An 18,981-nucleotide genomic window follows, 5' to 3' on the forward strand; every position below is an offset into this window, starting at 1 on the left:
TTTCACATTTGATTATGAAGCAAATTTGCTCAAATTTGCTGTAGTTCCTCTTATTTTATCATGATTTTTTATAATCGAGCGCTTTTTGTGGAATTTACAATGACTTTGACGCCCAAATCTATCGATAATTTGTGTTAGAGGGCGCAAGGACCGTCGTCACTGGCAACCCTCTAAAGAAGTACCATGCCAGTGACCGCCATTGTTCATTCTATCGATTTTATCGCCATCATTCATTCATATTAGACGCTCTGTGCAATATTAATTAATTCTCACTTGTCATTATCCCGTTGAAGTTCTCTATTTAATAAATTCTGTAAAAATTAGTACATATGAGACGCTCAGAGAAGAAGTGGACTATTTTAATGGGGAAATGCATACAAAGGAGACCACTTCTGCTCTGAGCGTCTCATATAGTGTTTGGTTTGGACCTGGCCACCTCATCTACTTTTCGGCGACGACATAATTAGTGATAATACCTCTTCTCCCGAAGATACCAAGCCACAACGATTTGGATGACATTTTGCCCCATATGCCCGATTGAGAGAGAGTCTACTGTATATTGATTGGGTTGCATTTCTGGGCGGGGCCAAAAGTGCTTAACCAAAAATTAATGTAGATTCTGCAACTCTGAACTAATCACATTTATCGCCATTATCACCATTAGTTTTCAGAATTGTTGAAAATTCTGAAAGGGGCGTGGTAATTTCGTCTATGGGCGGAGCTTAAATACCATCAACCTCAAAGGTACAGATTTATAGGCGGAGCTTATTCAGAAGATCAAACGTCCATGTCAAATTTTAAAGAGATCATCGCACAAAGTGAAGTAAAACATTTTTTGCTGAAGACAAAATTAAATATTGAGCTTAGTAGTAACTTTTGTGTATTAACATGAACGAATTTTTTAATGCAATTTTTAGGCCTCTAAACGCCACCGTTTTTACTTAATGTTTTTTTTTTCTATATCTTATTGGAAAGAAAAAAAGTTTTACAAACATAGAGAAATTTGGGGAAATTGTCCATTTTCACTTTTTTCACGGGAAAGAGATATTTTATATAAAAAAAAAACAAGGTGAAATATTTTCTTTCAGCAATATACACAAGTTTTCATTTACGTAATTTTTTTTTTGTTAGTCAATAGGAAAATTTTAACTGATTTCTATTGGCAAAGTTTTGAAAAGTTTAAAGGAAAAAAAATCAAAGAAAACTTTTTGCAGAGCACACAAATGAAACTTAAACAAGAAAATTTTTAAAAATATATATATAATAGAAACAAAGTAGATAATAAAAAAAAATCAGTTAAAATTATCCTGTGGAATAATACAGTGTGCTGTGCATTCATTGTTTTCAACAGATTATTTGTTTTACAAATATAACTATGAGTTCTTTTTTACCTCTTCATCCAATTCATTATTTATATCCATAAAAATATATCTCCCAAAAAAACCGTGTAATGCTCAAAGAAAGTTTTCAATATTCGTTTATAAATTTCATCTTTTTTTTCCTTAATTTTTTCTCCCTTTTCAATAAAAATCAACCCATTTTCTTTAAACCTCAAAAACGAACAAATGGTATTTCTATTCCTCTTCTTTAAATCACCTCTTATTTTTTTCTGTCTCAATATTTATCCTCACCCAGGAATATTCCCTTATTTTTCCTTTTACTTCCTTCTTTATAAATTAATAAACCATTTGTTGCCATCTTGTTTTTTTTTCTTCCTATGTAATCATGAATATTATAAAGGGATTTCTCTTTCTGTCATCTATGTTGGTGTGTTGTGTCCATTGCTACTTCATAGTACATATTTACCGAATAGAATGCAGAGGATTCCAATTAGGATAGATATAACCAAGAGCATAGGGACAGGAAGGTTGGGTGGTGCGTAAGCATTTTGTGGCTGATACGTCAGTGTATTTCCTGGGCTCCACACATTGCTGCTGCCACCTGCTTTCGCTGAATTATCATCTGCATCCTCTAGGGCCATTTTTAATCGGAGAACTTGCTCCTGCAATAAACAAGATGCACCAATATGCTCACAAATCCACACAAGAAAATATAAAGTGCAGAAAAATATTTGCACTTGTTACCGCTATTGCGGTAATGTACTGTAAATTTGTAATGTAAGGGAAGGTGAGGCAGATCAGGCAACTGAATTATTCTTCATGAAAATTTCATGAAATCAAAATTCATATCCTATTTCTTCATTCTTTTTTCAAGTCATGTAGTAGGGACCAACCAGGATCTCTCTTTTGTTGGACTTGGTTGAGAACCCTGTTTATTAAGTGATATTCTGGTCGACGCATCACATGACCATATCATCTCCACCGAGATTAAGAGCCATGCATAGAGCATTACAGAGTGGACCACGGTTTGATACAGCTTGCCTTTCATTTTTGATGGCATATTCATCGGTCAAAAAACACCCCGGTGAAATGACGTCATTTTATCCATCCAACCGATACAATAATAATAAATGGTCGCACAACGTTCCACAGAGGAACTTAAGCCTTCCGGTAAGGGAAGTTCGGAACATTCATTTATTTATTTTTTCAGGAATGGGGTCATCAGTCCCATGTCCCGTGGAATGAAGTGCAGTAAAGTTCACTGTATGCAATTCGAACACCTTTAATGCCAGAAAAATTTCTAGTGACCTAAAGGGGATTTGAACCTGGGATATTCGCATCATAGAGCAAGTACTCTACCACTTGCCCCATTGAATTGCGATTTGAGATACCCTGTGTGCAATATCTGCAATTACAGAACCATCGTGGGGTAGCAGAGTATTGAGATATGTGACGTTGTCAGTGTTCTAAGCAAGTTTTCTCCATCCATAGATAGAGAACCGCTAAAATTGAGATGCATATACATATACTCAATTTTCGAGCAACTAATTTTGAGGCCACCACTCTCTAATCCCTCCTTCCCGAGATCTAGTCTGCATTACAGGAGATTCCTGTTTTTGTCCACTAGCACCATATAGGAGGAGGTTAGGTAATCCATGACTACATTTAAGAGATTGATTCTCTTGATTTCATTAAAGTTATTCTTTCGGTACTTTTACCAGTGCTCACTGATGTTTTTAATCACATCATTACCACCTCTACTTTTCCTGATTCCAGGAAAATTGCCCTAGTTATTCCGATACCGAAAATTTCAAACCCTACTTCTGCTTCTGATTTCAGGCCCATTAGTTTACTACCCACACTCTCCAAAGCTTTCGAATTGAATTTGAATTTATTTATTTGTTTTAAATCAAACATACTTAGGGTCCGTCCCTCTTACAATGTCTGATTAGATAGAAAAAGAAAATAGAATACAAGAAAAAAAAGAAAATGAGAACAAGATAAAGTGAGAAAAATTTAAATAGAGAAGAGAAAAAAAAAGAAACAAAGAAACTCTACCCCGACTGAAAGGCACCAGAAATGCCGGCCTGCGACGTCCTAGCGCGAGGTGGAAGGGAGTTGTAGATTACAACCCCCCCCCCCCCGACAAAAAGAGTACGCGAAAGCTGGCTCGAGTGAGCTCTCGGAACCAATAGTCCCCGCTGCCTGGCCGAAGCCCCCAAAGCCAGGAGCGATGCTGAGTATCCCGGCCTCCGAGAAGTAATCAAACGGAACAAGAATAAAACAGCTCTCAAACGGAGGAGGGAAGGCAGATCACAGCCAATCAGAATGTTTCGATACCGTGAAATGTGATCACGAGCACGTAGAGCACACACATAGCGGACACAGTTGTGGAACGTCACAGAAAGCCTCCTGATTGTTTCACAGTCGGCATCGAAGAAAAGCTCTACTCCATATATGATTGTGGGCAGTAGTAGTGCTCTCACGAGCATAAGACGAGTATTCTGTGGGGTTACCTTACGAAAGCGCCGTAGTGTCCTTAGTGTACAGTAGACTCTTTTGTTGATGTGAGAGATGTGGTCACACCAAGAGAGGGAAGAGTTGAAAATCAACCCCAAATTGCGAGTACGCTCTACAATTGGAATGATCTGTCCATGAACAGTGAGTGGAATCAGGTCAGTGACAAGAGGTCTTTTTGAAATAATTAAGGCCTGAGATTTCTTGGGATTTAAACAGAGTCCGTTTGCGAGAGTTCATGCCTCAATTCGAGAGAGAATTGTGTTCATATGAGGTAAGGTAGGATTTGGATCGCAAGGGTAGCCATCAATGTGGACTTGCAAATCATCCGCGTAAAGATGATAGTGGCCATTCAACAGGACAGATGGTAAGTCATTTATAAAAAGTGAGAATAGCAGTGGGCCTAGGAGTGAGCCCTGAGCAACACCAGAATATAAGCAGGCAGGGTCCCATAAGTTGTTGCCAACACGGACTCTTTGGGTACGCCCAATGAGGTAAGACTGCACCAAAGATATTGCCGATGCGATGATGAACAAATGATCTGATTTGTTTTAAACTTCATGACTCTTCATCCTCCATCTCACTTATTCGTTCATATTTTAGCCAACGTTCTCAATTTGTCAAACACGCAGATCAGGTGTCTTCACCTGCCTCATTATCTAAAGGGATAGACCAGTGTTCAATACTTGGTCCGTCCACTTATGTTTTCACTATTCATCAATGACCTTCCATCTGTATTGCAAGGTTGTTCGTATCACTTGTATGCGGATGATTTGCAAATATATGTGGAGGGTGACCCTTCAAATCCTTCGTCAGCCTTTGATATGATGAATGAGAATTTATCTCAAATTGAGTACTGGTCGTCTGGACTTCTCTTAAATCCTAAAAAATCACAGGCCCTTGTTATCTCTAAACGATCTGCCAACGTTCCTTTAAGTTCTCTTTTTGTCTGCGGAGAAATCATTCCATTTACAGATCGGGTTAAAAACCTTGGAATCATTTTCAACAGAACCCTATCATGGTCAGATCATGCTACTTCCATTTATCGTAAAATTAATTATTCTCTTTATACCCTTCGACGCTACCCGGACATTACACCCTATGACACTCGCCTGCTTCTCTCACGAGCGCTACTTTTGCCCATAATCTCTTATGGAGCTGAACTCTTTTTTTTCTGCAGATACGTGAAAATTCGATTGTGAGTTGAATTTTGGGGGTAAAGAATCGCGACGAGCCAATTTTATCCATTTCGGTGTCCGAGAACCGTTAGCTCAACGCGATTCTTTACCCCAAAATTCAACTCACAATCGAATTTTCACGTATTCCGAGTTGCAGGCACTCCGAGTTGCACGCATTCCGAGGTCACCTGTAAAGAATCTCAGCTACCATAAGCTTATCTGGGCTTATCACTGGTTTTTTCTCACATTTGATATGGTAAAACATCCTTTTGACAAACTTTCAACAAGATCCAATTGGCTGCTGATTTGACAAAATTTTTCCATATTCCTCATGGAAGAACATCCTATGACAAACTTTTCTTGATTATTAGACAAAACTTTTTTTCAGAGTATGCAAAAATTATAAAATTTGTATTAGTCGTTGGTTCATTTGTTCACTATTATTTTTAAATAAATTTGCTCCTTCTTTAATAAAAAATAAAAGAAAAATTGTTAAATGACATAACACCTCATAAGAATTCATGCCTGAACTGCCCTATTCTCTCCTATATGATATTTTTCCATATCAATACAGTTCCTAATGACAAATCCAAGATTTTTCTTTTCCTTTGGGAAATTCCCAATAAGATTATTTTCTCTTGCCATTTTGTAACCCAAGATATCAAGTAAAATCCAAGGACTTACCTTCAACATTATATTCTCCTGGCGTAATTGACTCTCTTCTTCTCTCAATTGTCGCAGTTCTGAAGCCACCTTTGCCGTGTCACTAGTTGTAACCGTAGCCTGAAAAATAAATTAAATTTTCTAATTCTGCTGCATTAAATAATAAAGAATATTTGAATGTCAATAGAACTATCTAAATCTAAATGTTTCCATTGAATTGCACTGTAATTCAGTCAACAAAAGTTTTACAATATTAATACCATCAATACAATTATTTGTCCAATTCATATTGAGTAGCTCTTTCTATTGTTTATGCATTCACAATAAAACATGAGTTCAATTAAAATTAAGATAGAGCTATTTGATAAATTGAATGAAGTATAATTAATTCTTTTTTTGTTTTGGTTTAAAGAAACAAAAGCACATAAACAAATGTATACTGAAATATAAAACGTCGTGTGAAATTTCCAAAATTGCAAGTATTGTCGCTGTTATAATTTCCTTGAGAACTCTTCATGAGACAATTTTTTGCACTCAAACACTTCTATTTGCTATACTCTACGGAAAACTCAGATAAATTTTTTCCAATAATTTTTGACAATATTAACGATAAATAAAATTGTTTATAAAAACTCTCTTGAACCAAACAGTTCCTATTAAATTTATTTACTCGTAAATAATATTATTTGTGGCCAAAAATTGAATAAGGATAAAGAAATAACGATAAACCTGTTTGAAATAAGGTCCCGCTATCGGGAAGAATTCCCTAAAAGTTCGTCCAAACCCCATCAAATCATTGCTCTACCTGCCGATTTTACTCGGAGGTTTTTTGAATTTTAACGGTATATTCTAGTACATTCAGAGAAAATCTGTAGATTTTCGGCAGAATTTCTGCGTAGAAAATCTGTAGATTTTCGGCAGAAATTCTGCCGAAAATCTACAGATTCTCGGCAGAATTTCTCCCTAGAAAATCTGCATAACCTCCATTACTTCACAAAAATATTGTTGATTTATGAAGAAACTGTAGAAGTTATAAAGAAAATGGTATGTTCTGCTTAACAAGCATTACCGAGTACACATTTTAGATAAGTAAAAAGTTGCGAGCAAAAATACTAATTTCTCTAAAATCGCCAACTGAATGATACAAAAACACGAAATTTAGGTTGACGTTCTGCTTAAAGTTTTCACTTCACTATTCTCTACTTATAACACGGCGTCGCAGAATTCTTTATTTTATATAAACACTGTGATATCACTAAGAATCACTCTATTGAATTTTGCAAACTTCAGTGAAAAAAATTTCATCTTTTCTGACACATCTGTCTGGAAAGTCTGGAATGTAGAAAAATCTACAGAAAATCGGCAAAATATCTACAAGAATTCGTCAGAGTATGCACCAGGATTCGTCAGAAAATCTGCAAAAATTTCTGACGAATTTTGTCCCAAGCCCAAATAAAATTCGTAGGAATATCTACAGATTTCTCGTCAAATTTTCGGCAGAGGTGTAGATATTTTCTGCAGAAAACTTAAAGATATCTGACGAAATTATTTGACGGGTTACTATCTTCATCCGTCAAAAAGTCGCGGGAAAATTGTCACTAGCTTCTCACTTAAGCATACAGAATCACAAAATATGAGAAAGTGAGAACAAAGTAGTCGAATTTTTTCGTGAGTCTGTCACTGGTGAACAACTCACCAAAATTAGAGAATTTACCCCCTGCTTAAGCGTAGGGAATTCACTTCAATATGGACATAAATTTCTCTAGTATGTAGAGGCCATAATTGTTATTGCTAACAAGAATTTGGAAGTTTTGAAAGTTACGAATTTAAAATATACCTTAAAAAGTGACAAAATTTAAATGACAATATTTTTATTTTTTAATTGAAAACAAAAAAATATATAAAAACTTTGTTGTTTAAGAGAAAAGATGAACAGAGGGAGAGAACTCAGAACTAAGCACATTGTAATTACATAATAATAAAAAAAGTGTCCATGATAAGGTTCGATATTGGCTGATAAAAGTACCGTGTATGCATTGATAAAAATAACAGAACAGAAGAACTGAACCAATAAGAATATTTCTAAAGCGGCTGATTGTTGAGCTACCATGATTTTCTCTCACAACTAAAGCTTGCTTCCTAACAAATCACACCTAAAAAAAAAACTTTGATCTAAAATGTTCCGTGGGAAAAAGGCAAATTCCAAAGGTTCAATACCCTTATGAAATATTCAAAAATAATACTTTGGCATCATACAATAGGAAAAATTGCGTGAAAATAAATGATATTCATTAATCATTGGGTCTTTTACCCAATCAGAAAAAATTAAGAACACCCAACGACATGACCAGCATAAATAAATAAATATCATATAGGATACTCCCTCATAAAATCATTATTTCAGCAGAAATTCTCCAAAATTCACAGTATATTAAATATGCATAAGAGGAGAATGACTAAGTAAATTTCTTATGTTGTGATGGTTGTGATATATGTTGATATTTTTAGCAATGTAAACCAAGAGAATAAAATGTTATAGCTGTTAAAGAGAAATTCAATCTTGTGAGCGTAATATCGAATTTCGTAAGATACTTTATCTCTCAAATTGAATTAAATTGAAGGAATATTCCTCAAAGACTGGTGCAATTGCAATTGAAATCAATTGGTAAACATATACCTCTAGATTAAAAAAAAAGATAATATTATTGCAGACTTACACTGTCATCTCCACTTGCTCCGTGTCCCTTGAAGGGAGGTGAGGCTTCTGATGATGCCGTAAAAGCAGTCTGAGCCTCATCTCCGGACGATGTCACCGTGCTGGCAGCTTGAGGTGCATTGTCCGCCGTCACCTCGAACACACACCTCAGCTTTGAATCCATCAAGTCAGTGGGACTAATCTCTTTCCACACTTGCTCTATGGACGCATACTGTTCGACTCCTCGCGGAGCAATTACACTCTGCACCATGAATTTGTGTCGATTCTTCTCCATCGGATCAAAAATAAATGGCTGAAGCACGACTATAAAAAAAAAACACAGAAGTGTCCCAGGATTACCTCAAATTGTCTTTTTAATTACACTTTTAGTTAATTTAATTCATTTTAGTGAAATGCTTCAAGTTTTCTGATTATCACAACTTCGCGTCTCAACCACCAGTAGCGCTACAGTCGAAACGGATCGACAAACTGTACAAGACAAAATTAATCATTTTATCATTGGCTTTGAAAAAATTGATAGAACTTGTAAGTTCTTTAAGGATCTCAAATCTGAAATTCGTCAGCCTGAACCTCGGTTCTATTTTTTTTCTAGGGGAAAGTACTCTCCCTTTGAACGTTCATGCCTTCGAATAATGTGAATTTTCTTTTATTTTTCCTAAAAGAGACTTACACATTTCTATTGAATATTATAAATTTTATTGACTCTTAGAAAAAATAAAAGAAATTCACATTATTCGAAGGCATGAACGTTCGAAGGGGGAGTACTTTCCCCTACATTTTAGATTTTACTGTTAGAACTTAAAATGCGACCAGTATCTATAACCTATTTTTTTTTTTTTAATTCTTTTCATCGGTTTGGATCTGAAACGGTAGGGGAAACCGCGCTTAATTTAATTCATTATAATTTTATATTTTAAAAGCTAAGTTCGGCTAGTTCAATGCCTGAAATTTCCTGAAAAGGGCCCTGGGTCAAATTAATTAAGAAACATAGAAAAAAATAAATTGCCCGAAGCTTGAGTCATTCCGAAGGTAGAGCTCTTTCCCCTAATAGATATTGACTTTCGGTCTTCGGTGACTCCCCCTCATCTCTAAAGTCCCTTTTTTCTCTTAACCATCATCAACTCTCTTCCCCTCCAAAAGCATGTTTTTTTTAGTTTAGTTCGAAAACAGAGGTGAAATGATAACCTTGACTCTTGCTAGTATCGATTCGATACTATCGAATCTCTAGTATCGTTAAATCCAAATGATGAGATAAAATGAGTGTCGGCTCTTTACGCATTATCGGCTCGTTATTGTGACACTTTGGGACAGTGAAACATAACCTCATTCTCGCTTGTTTTGATTTTGCAATCGGAGTATTTCAGTGAGGCCATTTACATCGTCGCATTAGATTGAGATTGGATTGTCCCAAAATCCGAATCCAATCTTGTCTGGTTTACATCGTACTGTTGAGATTGAATTGGATTTTTAGCGGGATGCCATTTTTGTGAGGTTAAAAATGATATTTTCGATTTTTAAGTTGGATTTTTGGTTGATATTAAATATTTCTATTCAAAGACTAGTGGTGATAAGTATTATAAAATACCTTTTGATGAAAAGGCAGTTTAAAAGAAAGTGAAAACAGAAGTTGTTTTTCTTCGAGTATTTCATACTCTTGAGCTATCGAAACAGGAGGTTTCGAGGGGGCATGATTAGAGGGCTGGGCATATCCCGATACGGATACTGTATGGTTTGGGCTCAGAAAAGAACCATCAGAAGAAGAATTTTAAGCTGCATTACAAATGTTCCGAGTTACTTTCAGTAAATTAGTTTTTCTTCTCACGACGAAACATCAAGTGTCTTTAAAAGTATCTATCGAAATATAGAAGAATGCAGTACAGATTCTATTTTAAACTTGTCGTCGCCCATACCCTCGCATAATACACAAATAATGTCCTGAAAATTTTATTTTTGTGCGACAAAACAACACAAAGTGAGGTTAGTTTTAACGTCAAATGCAACTCCGAATTTCTCTTCGCGCGCTCCGAAAATTTTTGGGACAATTGGGACAATTTGAATCCAATCCAATTCAATACGAGGGGTCGTATTGGATTTGCCGTTTATATCGAGAAAAATTAAACAAATCTCAATCTAATGCGACGATGTAAATGGCCTCAGTGATTTTATTAATTTCAAGTTAAAATAGTCAACCCATAAATTATATTTTTATGGAAATTGGGCTATTGAGGAAGCCCCGGAAGTTCATCTTTCATTTGGAGCGAGGATAAGAAAATTGCGGTATAAAAACAACTCTGGAGCTTCCGGAAGAAATGCAAGTAAAAAAAATCATCTATATAATAATTTCTGCCTTACGCAGATCTTTTCACTTTGTCTTTGACATTCTCACACAATAATTGACACTCAAAGACTTGCTGCAAGTCAGTCACTGAAAAAATGACTCCAGAAATTTAAGGAATTATTTTTCATCTTATCAGTCGCAGTGATTTCTGATGGATTGTAGTGTTTTAAATTTGGCAACCATTAAATGTGACCATTTCCTACTCTGTGAAATTTAATCTCATGAGAACGAATCCATGAGAAACATCTCCATCAACTTCCTAGACAGTGCAGTGTGTCAAACTCAATCACTGAGTATAATAAGGTCATCCTCTGATAAGCCTTTCCCGGATGGTCCAAAAATATTTTGTGGTTGTGCAGAATCAACAGAACATAAATTTTCGTATCCAATTTGCCCGAGGTTATTCCGTGCAGAACAAACAAAATTTCACAAGAATTATACTTAATATTATTAAAATTTAATAATTATAAAATAAATGAGGGCATTTACATACTAAAAACATGTAAAATCTTCTCTAAATTTCACTTCGAGGGTACAAATCGACAGCTCTAAGGTGTCGATAAATTAGTGGCAAGAATTATCGACACTGGCGACAAAAAATGAGGGTTGTCATCTCGATCGCCCATAATCGGCACTCGACACTAGCGATGGGACAATTAGAGAGTTATCATGTCACCCCAGATTCAAGATTTTTTTAAAAAATTTCTTTTATATATATTACTTAAAAATCACTATATTGTTATTTTTTAATGTTAAAGCTCAATCATCTCTGGAGAGCGTATTTGGTAAAATTTGTATTTTTTGGGAAGGTCTTGAAATTGGCAATGAATCTGTTTATTTTGCACAGAAGCCAGTATTAGCGGCATTTCTAAAAATAATTTTATACATTAGCTTCCAATATAGTAGGCAATTTTTTATGAAACTCATACAGTTTGTTGTCACTAAAAGCGGAACTCCTTGTAGTTTCTAAAAAAAAATCTAAAATGTGCACTTTTACTATTATTTTTTATCGTCATCTCTGTTGTTGGCTTGCAATGTAGAATTCCAACCTACTTCAGGAAACAAACGATGGAGAGTCCCTTCTTAAATTGTAATAGTAAATATGCACGTAGATTACTAAATAGGCAGTAGGGTATGCTCAGAAATTGCATACTTCTTCCGGTAAGTTTTTCTGATTCATGAATCAATTTGATCGGTAATAAACCGGTATGCACCTAAAAACCATTCGAAAAGATAATTCAGCAGGGAGAACTCTACCTATTCGTGAATTTTAGCAGATTCTTCAAAGCTGTCACGCTTTGCCATTTCATCTCTTTTCGTTTTTGAATGAGTGTAATTTCAACGAAAAAACAAAGAAGTACTAAATAATTTATTACTGTCCATGTTTACCTCTGGCTGATTCTGCCCCGCTACCCCCTACATCACAGATTACAGATTTGTTTTGCATATATGTATGAAGCATAATGATTTATAAAAAAAACATCGCCATACTGCCACACAGAGGAAATCGACTGAACTATGAGTATTCTAAAAAGCAGTAAACCACTCCATTTATACAAACTACATTTTTTCTGTAACGGTCCTTGAAAAGGAAACCACAAATGTATTATCGAATTCAATAGTATTTAGTGCAAGGATTTGTGAACTTTTAAATGTGAGGCATGTTAACCGCTAAAGAGAATTTTCCAGCATGATGGATTACGTGTCAAGGCACGATCAAAGCATTTGGAGTAATTATGGATGGCATGTACAAATAGACTCATAAAAACTTTATGAATTTTTAAGGAAAGTAAATATAGGTAACTTTAACCTATATACAACAATTATTTTTCACTAATGCTTCTCATTATAGAATAAGCAATATCCACTTCAATTTTATAGGATTGAAAAATGCTTAAATTGAAACAAAGAAGTAAGCTAAAATTGCATTCCAGGCCGGTTTAAAAATTTGTGTTTCAAAGTTACTTTGAAGATTATGTAATTTTTTTTTTAAAATTTTTTCGTTGTTCGGAATTTAAAATCTTATTTTATAAAATGCCTCTAATATCGAGAGGGATTTCCATAAAAATTTTACTATTGGACGGAATTTTGATACGGGAAGAGTACCCCGGATCGGAATGTTAAGAGATATGCTCCATATTTAGATGAAAATACAATCCTCAAAACACTATTTGGTATTTTTATGTATGCTAATTGGTATATTAGTGATCCCTTTAACTATATCTGCGCATTTAAATTTTTAATTTTTACAATAAATTAATAAAAAATATGTGTAATTGCAGACTTGCACCCTGTACCTCGGATCGTCACGAATTTAATCAGGTGTCTCACGGAAAATTGATTTTATAAATTAAATCTGAGCTAATGCAATGCATTCTTGTGAGAATTAAACGCTAAAAAGTAGCTAATAATTTTTAGAAAGTTATTTGATTTGGAGCAATAATGAGGTATTAACCTGACGATCCGAGCAACACTGTCGATGGCTGGTGCTCTTCCCTTATTTTCTTCTACATTAAAGGCGTTTTCCTTCAAAAATAATAAAAAACAATTTTTGACCAAAATCTTTTACAATGGTTAATTTTTTTAACAGATTTTAGCAAAAATAAGTTAAATAACCTATTTTTTTTTTCAATCAAAATTTTGATGTAAATATTTTATTCCAATGTCTGTCTATATTGATAAATTTTCGATTGTGGGACACACCAGGATCAATTTTTATCAAAAATTGCCTTTTTGAAGGAATTCGCCCGCATTATGGTTTTTATGGCCACTACAAATAAAAAAGTTTTTCTTGTCAATATTTCGCATATTGAAACAAATTTGTTTACATCTAAACCTAAACTGTCAAATTTTTTTCAATAATGCCAAATAAGTACATAAATTTCTATTTTCTAAATTTCAAAATATTCAAAATATTCAATAATTTCTAAATTTTATGTAGATGTTTTGCATTATTAAAGGCATTTTATGTCCACATTCCAAATATGAACTATAATTTTTTGTGGTGTGTTAAGGTGCCTACACATTGGGAGCAATTCTCGTAAAAATTGAATTTTTGACAATTTTAATGGTTCCGCCTAAAAAGAATAGCTATTTTTATGATAATTTTTCCCAATTTACAGAGTCCGGTATTTACACATTGGAGCTGATTTCATTAAAAAATTATTTCAAAAATTCTTGAAAGAAAATTCCTATTTTTGAAGAAATATTTGAAGAAAAATGCCGCCACATTAGGTTTATTTTACTTGAAAAATTTTTAAGAGTACACTTGCATACTTTCTGTCGGTGGCAGTCCGTTCGGTGGCTACCACGTCTAGAGAAAGCACATAGGTTAAAGATAGAGACTTGAAACCTTCGGGAAGTTCCATAAGTCGTCTCTTGAAAATTGTTCTCAAAATGTGTAGAGGCCTTTAGACAGATATTTTCTCCTTATACGAAAATACCGTTACATCATTCCTACCCAGCGAGCAGAGTTAGTTGAAAAATGCAGCGTTTTTAGCACATTTTTGCTGAATCGATCAGCAAAATATGCTGACCGGTCAGCAATTCTCGAACAAAAACTGCTAACCAGAAATAGCACTGCCTCGCGAGTGTCGTTTTAAGGTTAGCAGAATTCAGCTGAAAATACATATGTTTTCAATTGAATTGAAATCAGTTAGCATTTGGTGTTCACTGGGTAATAACAGGGGTGGAATGATAACTTTTCGACATTATCGAATCGATAGTATCGATAAATTTATATCTGTTAGATTAAGTGAATATCGACTATTTACGCACTGTTGGGTCATTTATCGTGACATTCTTAAAAGAATGTGAATGTAAATCGGCAGTCGATGTTTAGACTAGGTTGAACGGTCCTGGAATTCTTGACAAGCCTGAACCAGTTATTAACCGACAAGTAATTTTTGTGCGGAAATCAATTCGAATTTGTGAACGGTAATATTCACAGAGATAATAGATATATAGCATCTAAGTCACGAGTCTAGGTCACTGTCGTGTATGGATATAGATGAACCAAATAAAACACGGATATTATAGATCACTTAAGACTACACTGAGAGAAATCCGAAAAAGTTAAAATAACATTCAGAAAATGTTAATTTTACCCTTTAGTATTGATCCGAAATCGGTGTAAATAATACCCTTTTTAGGTGTATTAGGGGTTAAAGTTATCTTTTTTTCATGTTAATTTTACCCATTTTACCCTTAAAAAGGTGTAAAATTAACATTAAAAAATGTTGATATATTTTTACACCTAAAAAGTGTTAATGTTATGAGGAAAAAATGTTAATCGCACCCTCTTTTTTTTCTCAGTGTATATTTGCACGCACCTTTATTACTCTATCGCTCAGATGACAGAACTCAAGTGACCGAAAACATCACTGTCACTCTGACGTTAAAATAATCTCCCCACTAATACTATTCACCACAGTCACAAGGAATTTTGTTTGGAAAAGTTTGACATTGTGTCGATTTTGATAATATTTTCCTTCAATTTCTTTTATAATTTGAATTTTATGTGACAAATTCTTTTCTTAGATAGTTGCACTACATAAACAGATGGTGTAAATTAGGGTAAATGTCCTAATTCAAAACCATTTCCAAACGCTTTAACTTTGACAGAAGATTCCACACATTCACAGGAAACAGACTAGGGTTTTGCTCTTTTCATCAATTTTCAAAGAAGCAATGGAAAAGTCAATATGACACCTTCATTGCTTTCGATTAGATCACTCACTGAAAACAGCGCCATCTAGTGTAAGTAAAATGTTAAATGCGGGAAATATTTTCAGTTGTTTAAAACAATGTAGTTCACATTATTCATATGTATTTTATACTAAAATTTAATTTCACTAATGCCTAGACTCATTTTAACCCTTTAACGACGAGACACTTTTTACAGACTGAAAATCAACAATAAAAATTAAACTGTGAAACATAATCAATGATAAGTCTTACGTCTAACCTTGGAAAGTCCAACAGAGTCTCATTCGGTGTATTTTGTGTCTCTATGAACGATAGGGACAAAAATGGCCCAAAAATTTAAGTAATTTTTCTAACAATACCAATGAATAATATTTTTCGCTTTAATGAAAAATATTACGTATGAGTATTGTAATTTTTATTGCCAAAACTGTTTTGTTTAAAAAAAAATTGGAAGTATAAAAAATAAATAAAATCAATTATGAATTTGACAATTTAAAAATTCGCCATTTTGAGCTTAAATATTTACTACATAGCAAATAGCTAGAGACTTGCAAAAAATATTCTAGATTCCTTCAACCTTCTACTTTACAGTTATGTACAGACATAAGAACAAAATAGTTTTAGATAGTCATGAAAAATTATTTTCTTTATGGGACACCAGTGTTCCAATCGTCCTTAAAGGGTTAAATGTAGGTTAAATGACCTAATTCAAAACCATTTCCAGACGCTTTAACTTTGACAGAAGATTCAACACATTAAGTTCATATTTTTTCTGAAGAAAATTACATAAATTTGCTCCTTGACTCTTCTAGAATGTTACTGTTTAGTGAAAATTCTTTAGATATAATTCGAAAACTTCTTAAATACAAGAAAAATACGCGAGCGTAAAATGTTTCTATTGGAAACAAATTAATCCAAATGGAGACAAGGGAAAGTTTCTAATTGGAGACAAACAGTGTAAGTGAAACCACGACGAAAGGCTTCCAAAACCTTGTTGAGTTGCTCTTGAATGTAGGATTTGTTTTTATTCCTGGTCTTTTCTCCTTTCCCATCTAAAACAATAATAAAATCTCTCCAAAAAATCATATTTCCGGGGTTTCCTATTGAAGCATTTGCAGACACTTAAGACAACCCCTTTTTGTTTACGAAATAGGTAATTATTTCATTTGAAAACTTCACGTACCGTTAACAATAAAGATTAGCACTTAATTTAACTAAAATTAGCCAGAAGTATGACATAAATGTTAAACAAAACGAATAAGCAACAGTCTCCTTATTGTGTTTTTCATTGGAAAACATGTTCTATCGATGAAAAATTCGATAGTGAAAAGGTACAATTTTAATTTTTCTGAGAAATTAACAAATTAAAATTTGTGAACATGAATGATTTTCGCATTATTTGGAGCAAAATTAACTAAATAATGAAACTGTGGTATAGAAAATATATAAATATAATAATTTAGTACTGTATTTATCATGAAAACAATGACGTTTCCATTTGGAGTAGCGAAAAATTTCCATTTAGAGCAGGTTTTGAATTAGCTTAATTTAACCTAATATAAAAAATTTAAAATTATGACGTTTGAGAGCGTTTCCCCGAGCTGTTCCTAGTGCATTTAAACCGTGGCTCTTTCGAGGAAATTTGAATCGCCGGACTAGATATTAAAATAATGGGTCAAAATTCAATAAAAACATTTTGAAAAAAAAAGGATTATTCGAAGCTTGAGTCGTCCGAAGGTAAAGCGTTTTCCCCTATTCGAAAAACCATAAAAGATGAAACTGTCCTGTCCTGAACTACTTCATGTTCCTCTATTCCTAAATAGAAATAGGCTTCGTTCTCTGGCGTTTTATAAGGGAAGAGCACCAGCGATCGGCAGTGTTCCTCGGATCATCAAGTTAATTAAAGTTAAATGGATCGCTAATATACCAATTAGCATACACAAAAATAGCAAATACTATTTTGAGGCTTATATTTTCTACTAAATATCGAGCATGTCTCTTAACATTCCGATCCTGGGGTACTTTACCCTTATCTAATGAAAAAAAAAAATGCCGTGTTCAAATCTGCCCTTGTCCGGATCTTCCCCAGTTTCCCTTACTTTCCGAAAGTAAGATTTTATGTTAAAAAATATTGTGCGTTGCCCCCATAAATCATGAGATGTCTGAGAGAAATGCAAAAAAAAGAAGACTTACTGTTAACCTCGGTGGATTCCTGAGGATTGAGAGTGCCACAATTGGGACGAACGCAGTACTTCTTGGGGGCCGTTGTCTTTATTTTGAACAGGATGACTTTGTCCGTGGGATTTGTTAGGCGCATCCTCGAAGTCACGTGTGTGTTGAAAGGACCTGCAAAAAGGAGTGTAAGAGTCAACAATGAATCCCCCAATTCCCGAGAAGACAAAAGCATCAGAGACAATTGGTGACTCTTTTCTCTCTCTCTTGCACCAAATGTTTCGCACTCAACTATAAATAAATTAACAGACATTAGCAATATGCTGTTCTTAATAAATTTTTTTTCTGTCTAGAATACAAGAGCATTTGGGGAAGGTCAGAAGAATTGGGAAGAATGGGAGGAAGGCAGAGAATTTCGTCCTGAATTTAAGAGGTACGCCAAAAATTTGCTTTTCCAGCAATTTTTTGTGGTCATCTGCCTTCAAAATGGCATGTTTTTTTGTTTAGAAGTACCTTGGAGACTTTGGAGGTGAGTTGCATCACCTGGTAATTCTCAGCGAGAGTGGGAAAATTACATTTGCAAAGTGGATTTGTGTCAGGAGGAAGAGATGACTTTGGCAGAAGTACAATAAATCGATTAAAAAACATCCATAATGCCTTTCTTTACGGAATCCCACACAAATATTTCCCCCGCCAAATGGCCCAGCAGGGCTTTTTTGTGCCCCTTGCCCTGACAAAATGAATAATTGCCGGGGATTTTACGTGTGGTAGGACTGACTGAATACCTGGAATTAAAACAATGATAAGTGGAAATTGATAGTCATGCCAAAAAGGTGGGGAAAGAAGCGCCATATTCCGCGGAAAATATCTCAACGTCAAATCAAAATTCCACAGAAACATCCCTCAAAATCCACTAAGTCACCATTTGAGGCCCCATTGTGGTCTCCGTGGCTATCTAACACCACCTAATCCCCGTCCAGAACCCCATTTCATCCATGCGAAATCCCCCTGATATTCAAAATGGCATATTTGTCATACACATCGTCAAAAAAAAAACGGGGAAGGCAGAGGGAAAAACTGTAACATGGAGCGTAGGCATTTTTCTCTTGACCATTTTCATCACTCATTCACCATTTATTCACTTACCGCGGAACTTTAGTTCGTTCTGGGGCTCAATTAGAAGCAGCTGCTCTTTCTTTTTTTCCATTTTTCACACGAATTCTCTGCAATTTTTCACAAAAACTCTTGATCAAACGCCCCGGCGATACTTTTTTTTCGAGATGGCAGTTCGCATGCGTCACCGAAAAGATCGCCGGTATCGCCATCTGTCCCAAGAAGGCGTCAATTTTT

General features: G+C 34.7%; 1 protein-coding gene across 1 annotated transcript; it reads right to left on the minus strand.

Moving 5' to 3' along the window:
• Window positions 1–863: 863 nt before the first annotated feature.
• On the minus strand, window positions 864–18,955 carry LOC129805662 (vesicle-associated membrane protein-associated protein B-like). The gene is made up of 5 exons (XM_055853705.1): window positions 18,778–18,955; window positions 17,653–17,805; window positions 8,416–8,717; window positions 5,720–5,818; window positions 864–2,002 (listed from the first exon to the last, which is right to left on the minus strand). The coding sequence occupies exons 1-5, from the start codon at window positions 18,836–18,838 to the stop codon at window positions 1,790–1,792; spliced, it is 828 nt and encodes a 275-aa protein (XP_055709680.1). The 5' UTR covers window positions 18,839–18,955; the 3' UTR covers window positions 864–1,789.
• Between the last annotated feature and the right edge of the window lie 26 nt (window positions 18,956–18,981).

The sequence above is a fragment of the Phlebotomus papatasi genome, chromosome 3, assembly GCF_024763615.1.
Source record: "Phlebotomus papatasi isolate M1 chromosome 3, Ppap_2.1, whole genome shotgun sequence".
NCBI lineage: Eukaryota > Metazoa > Arthropoda > Insecta > Diptera > Psychodidae > Phlebotomus > Phlebotomus papatasi.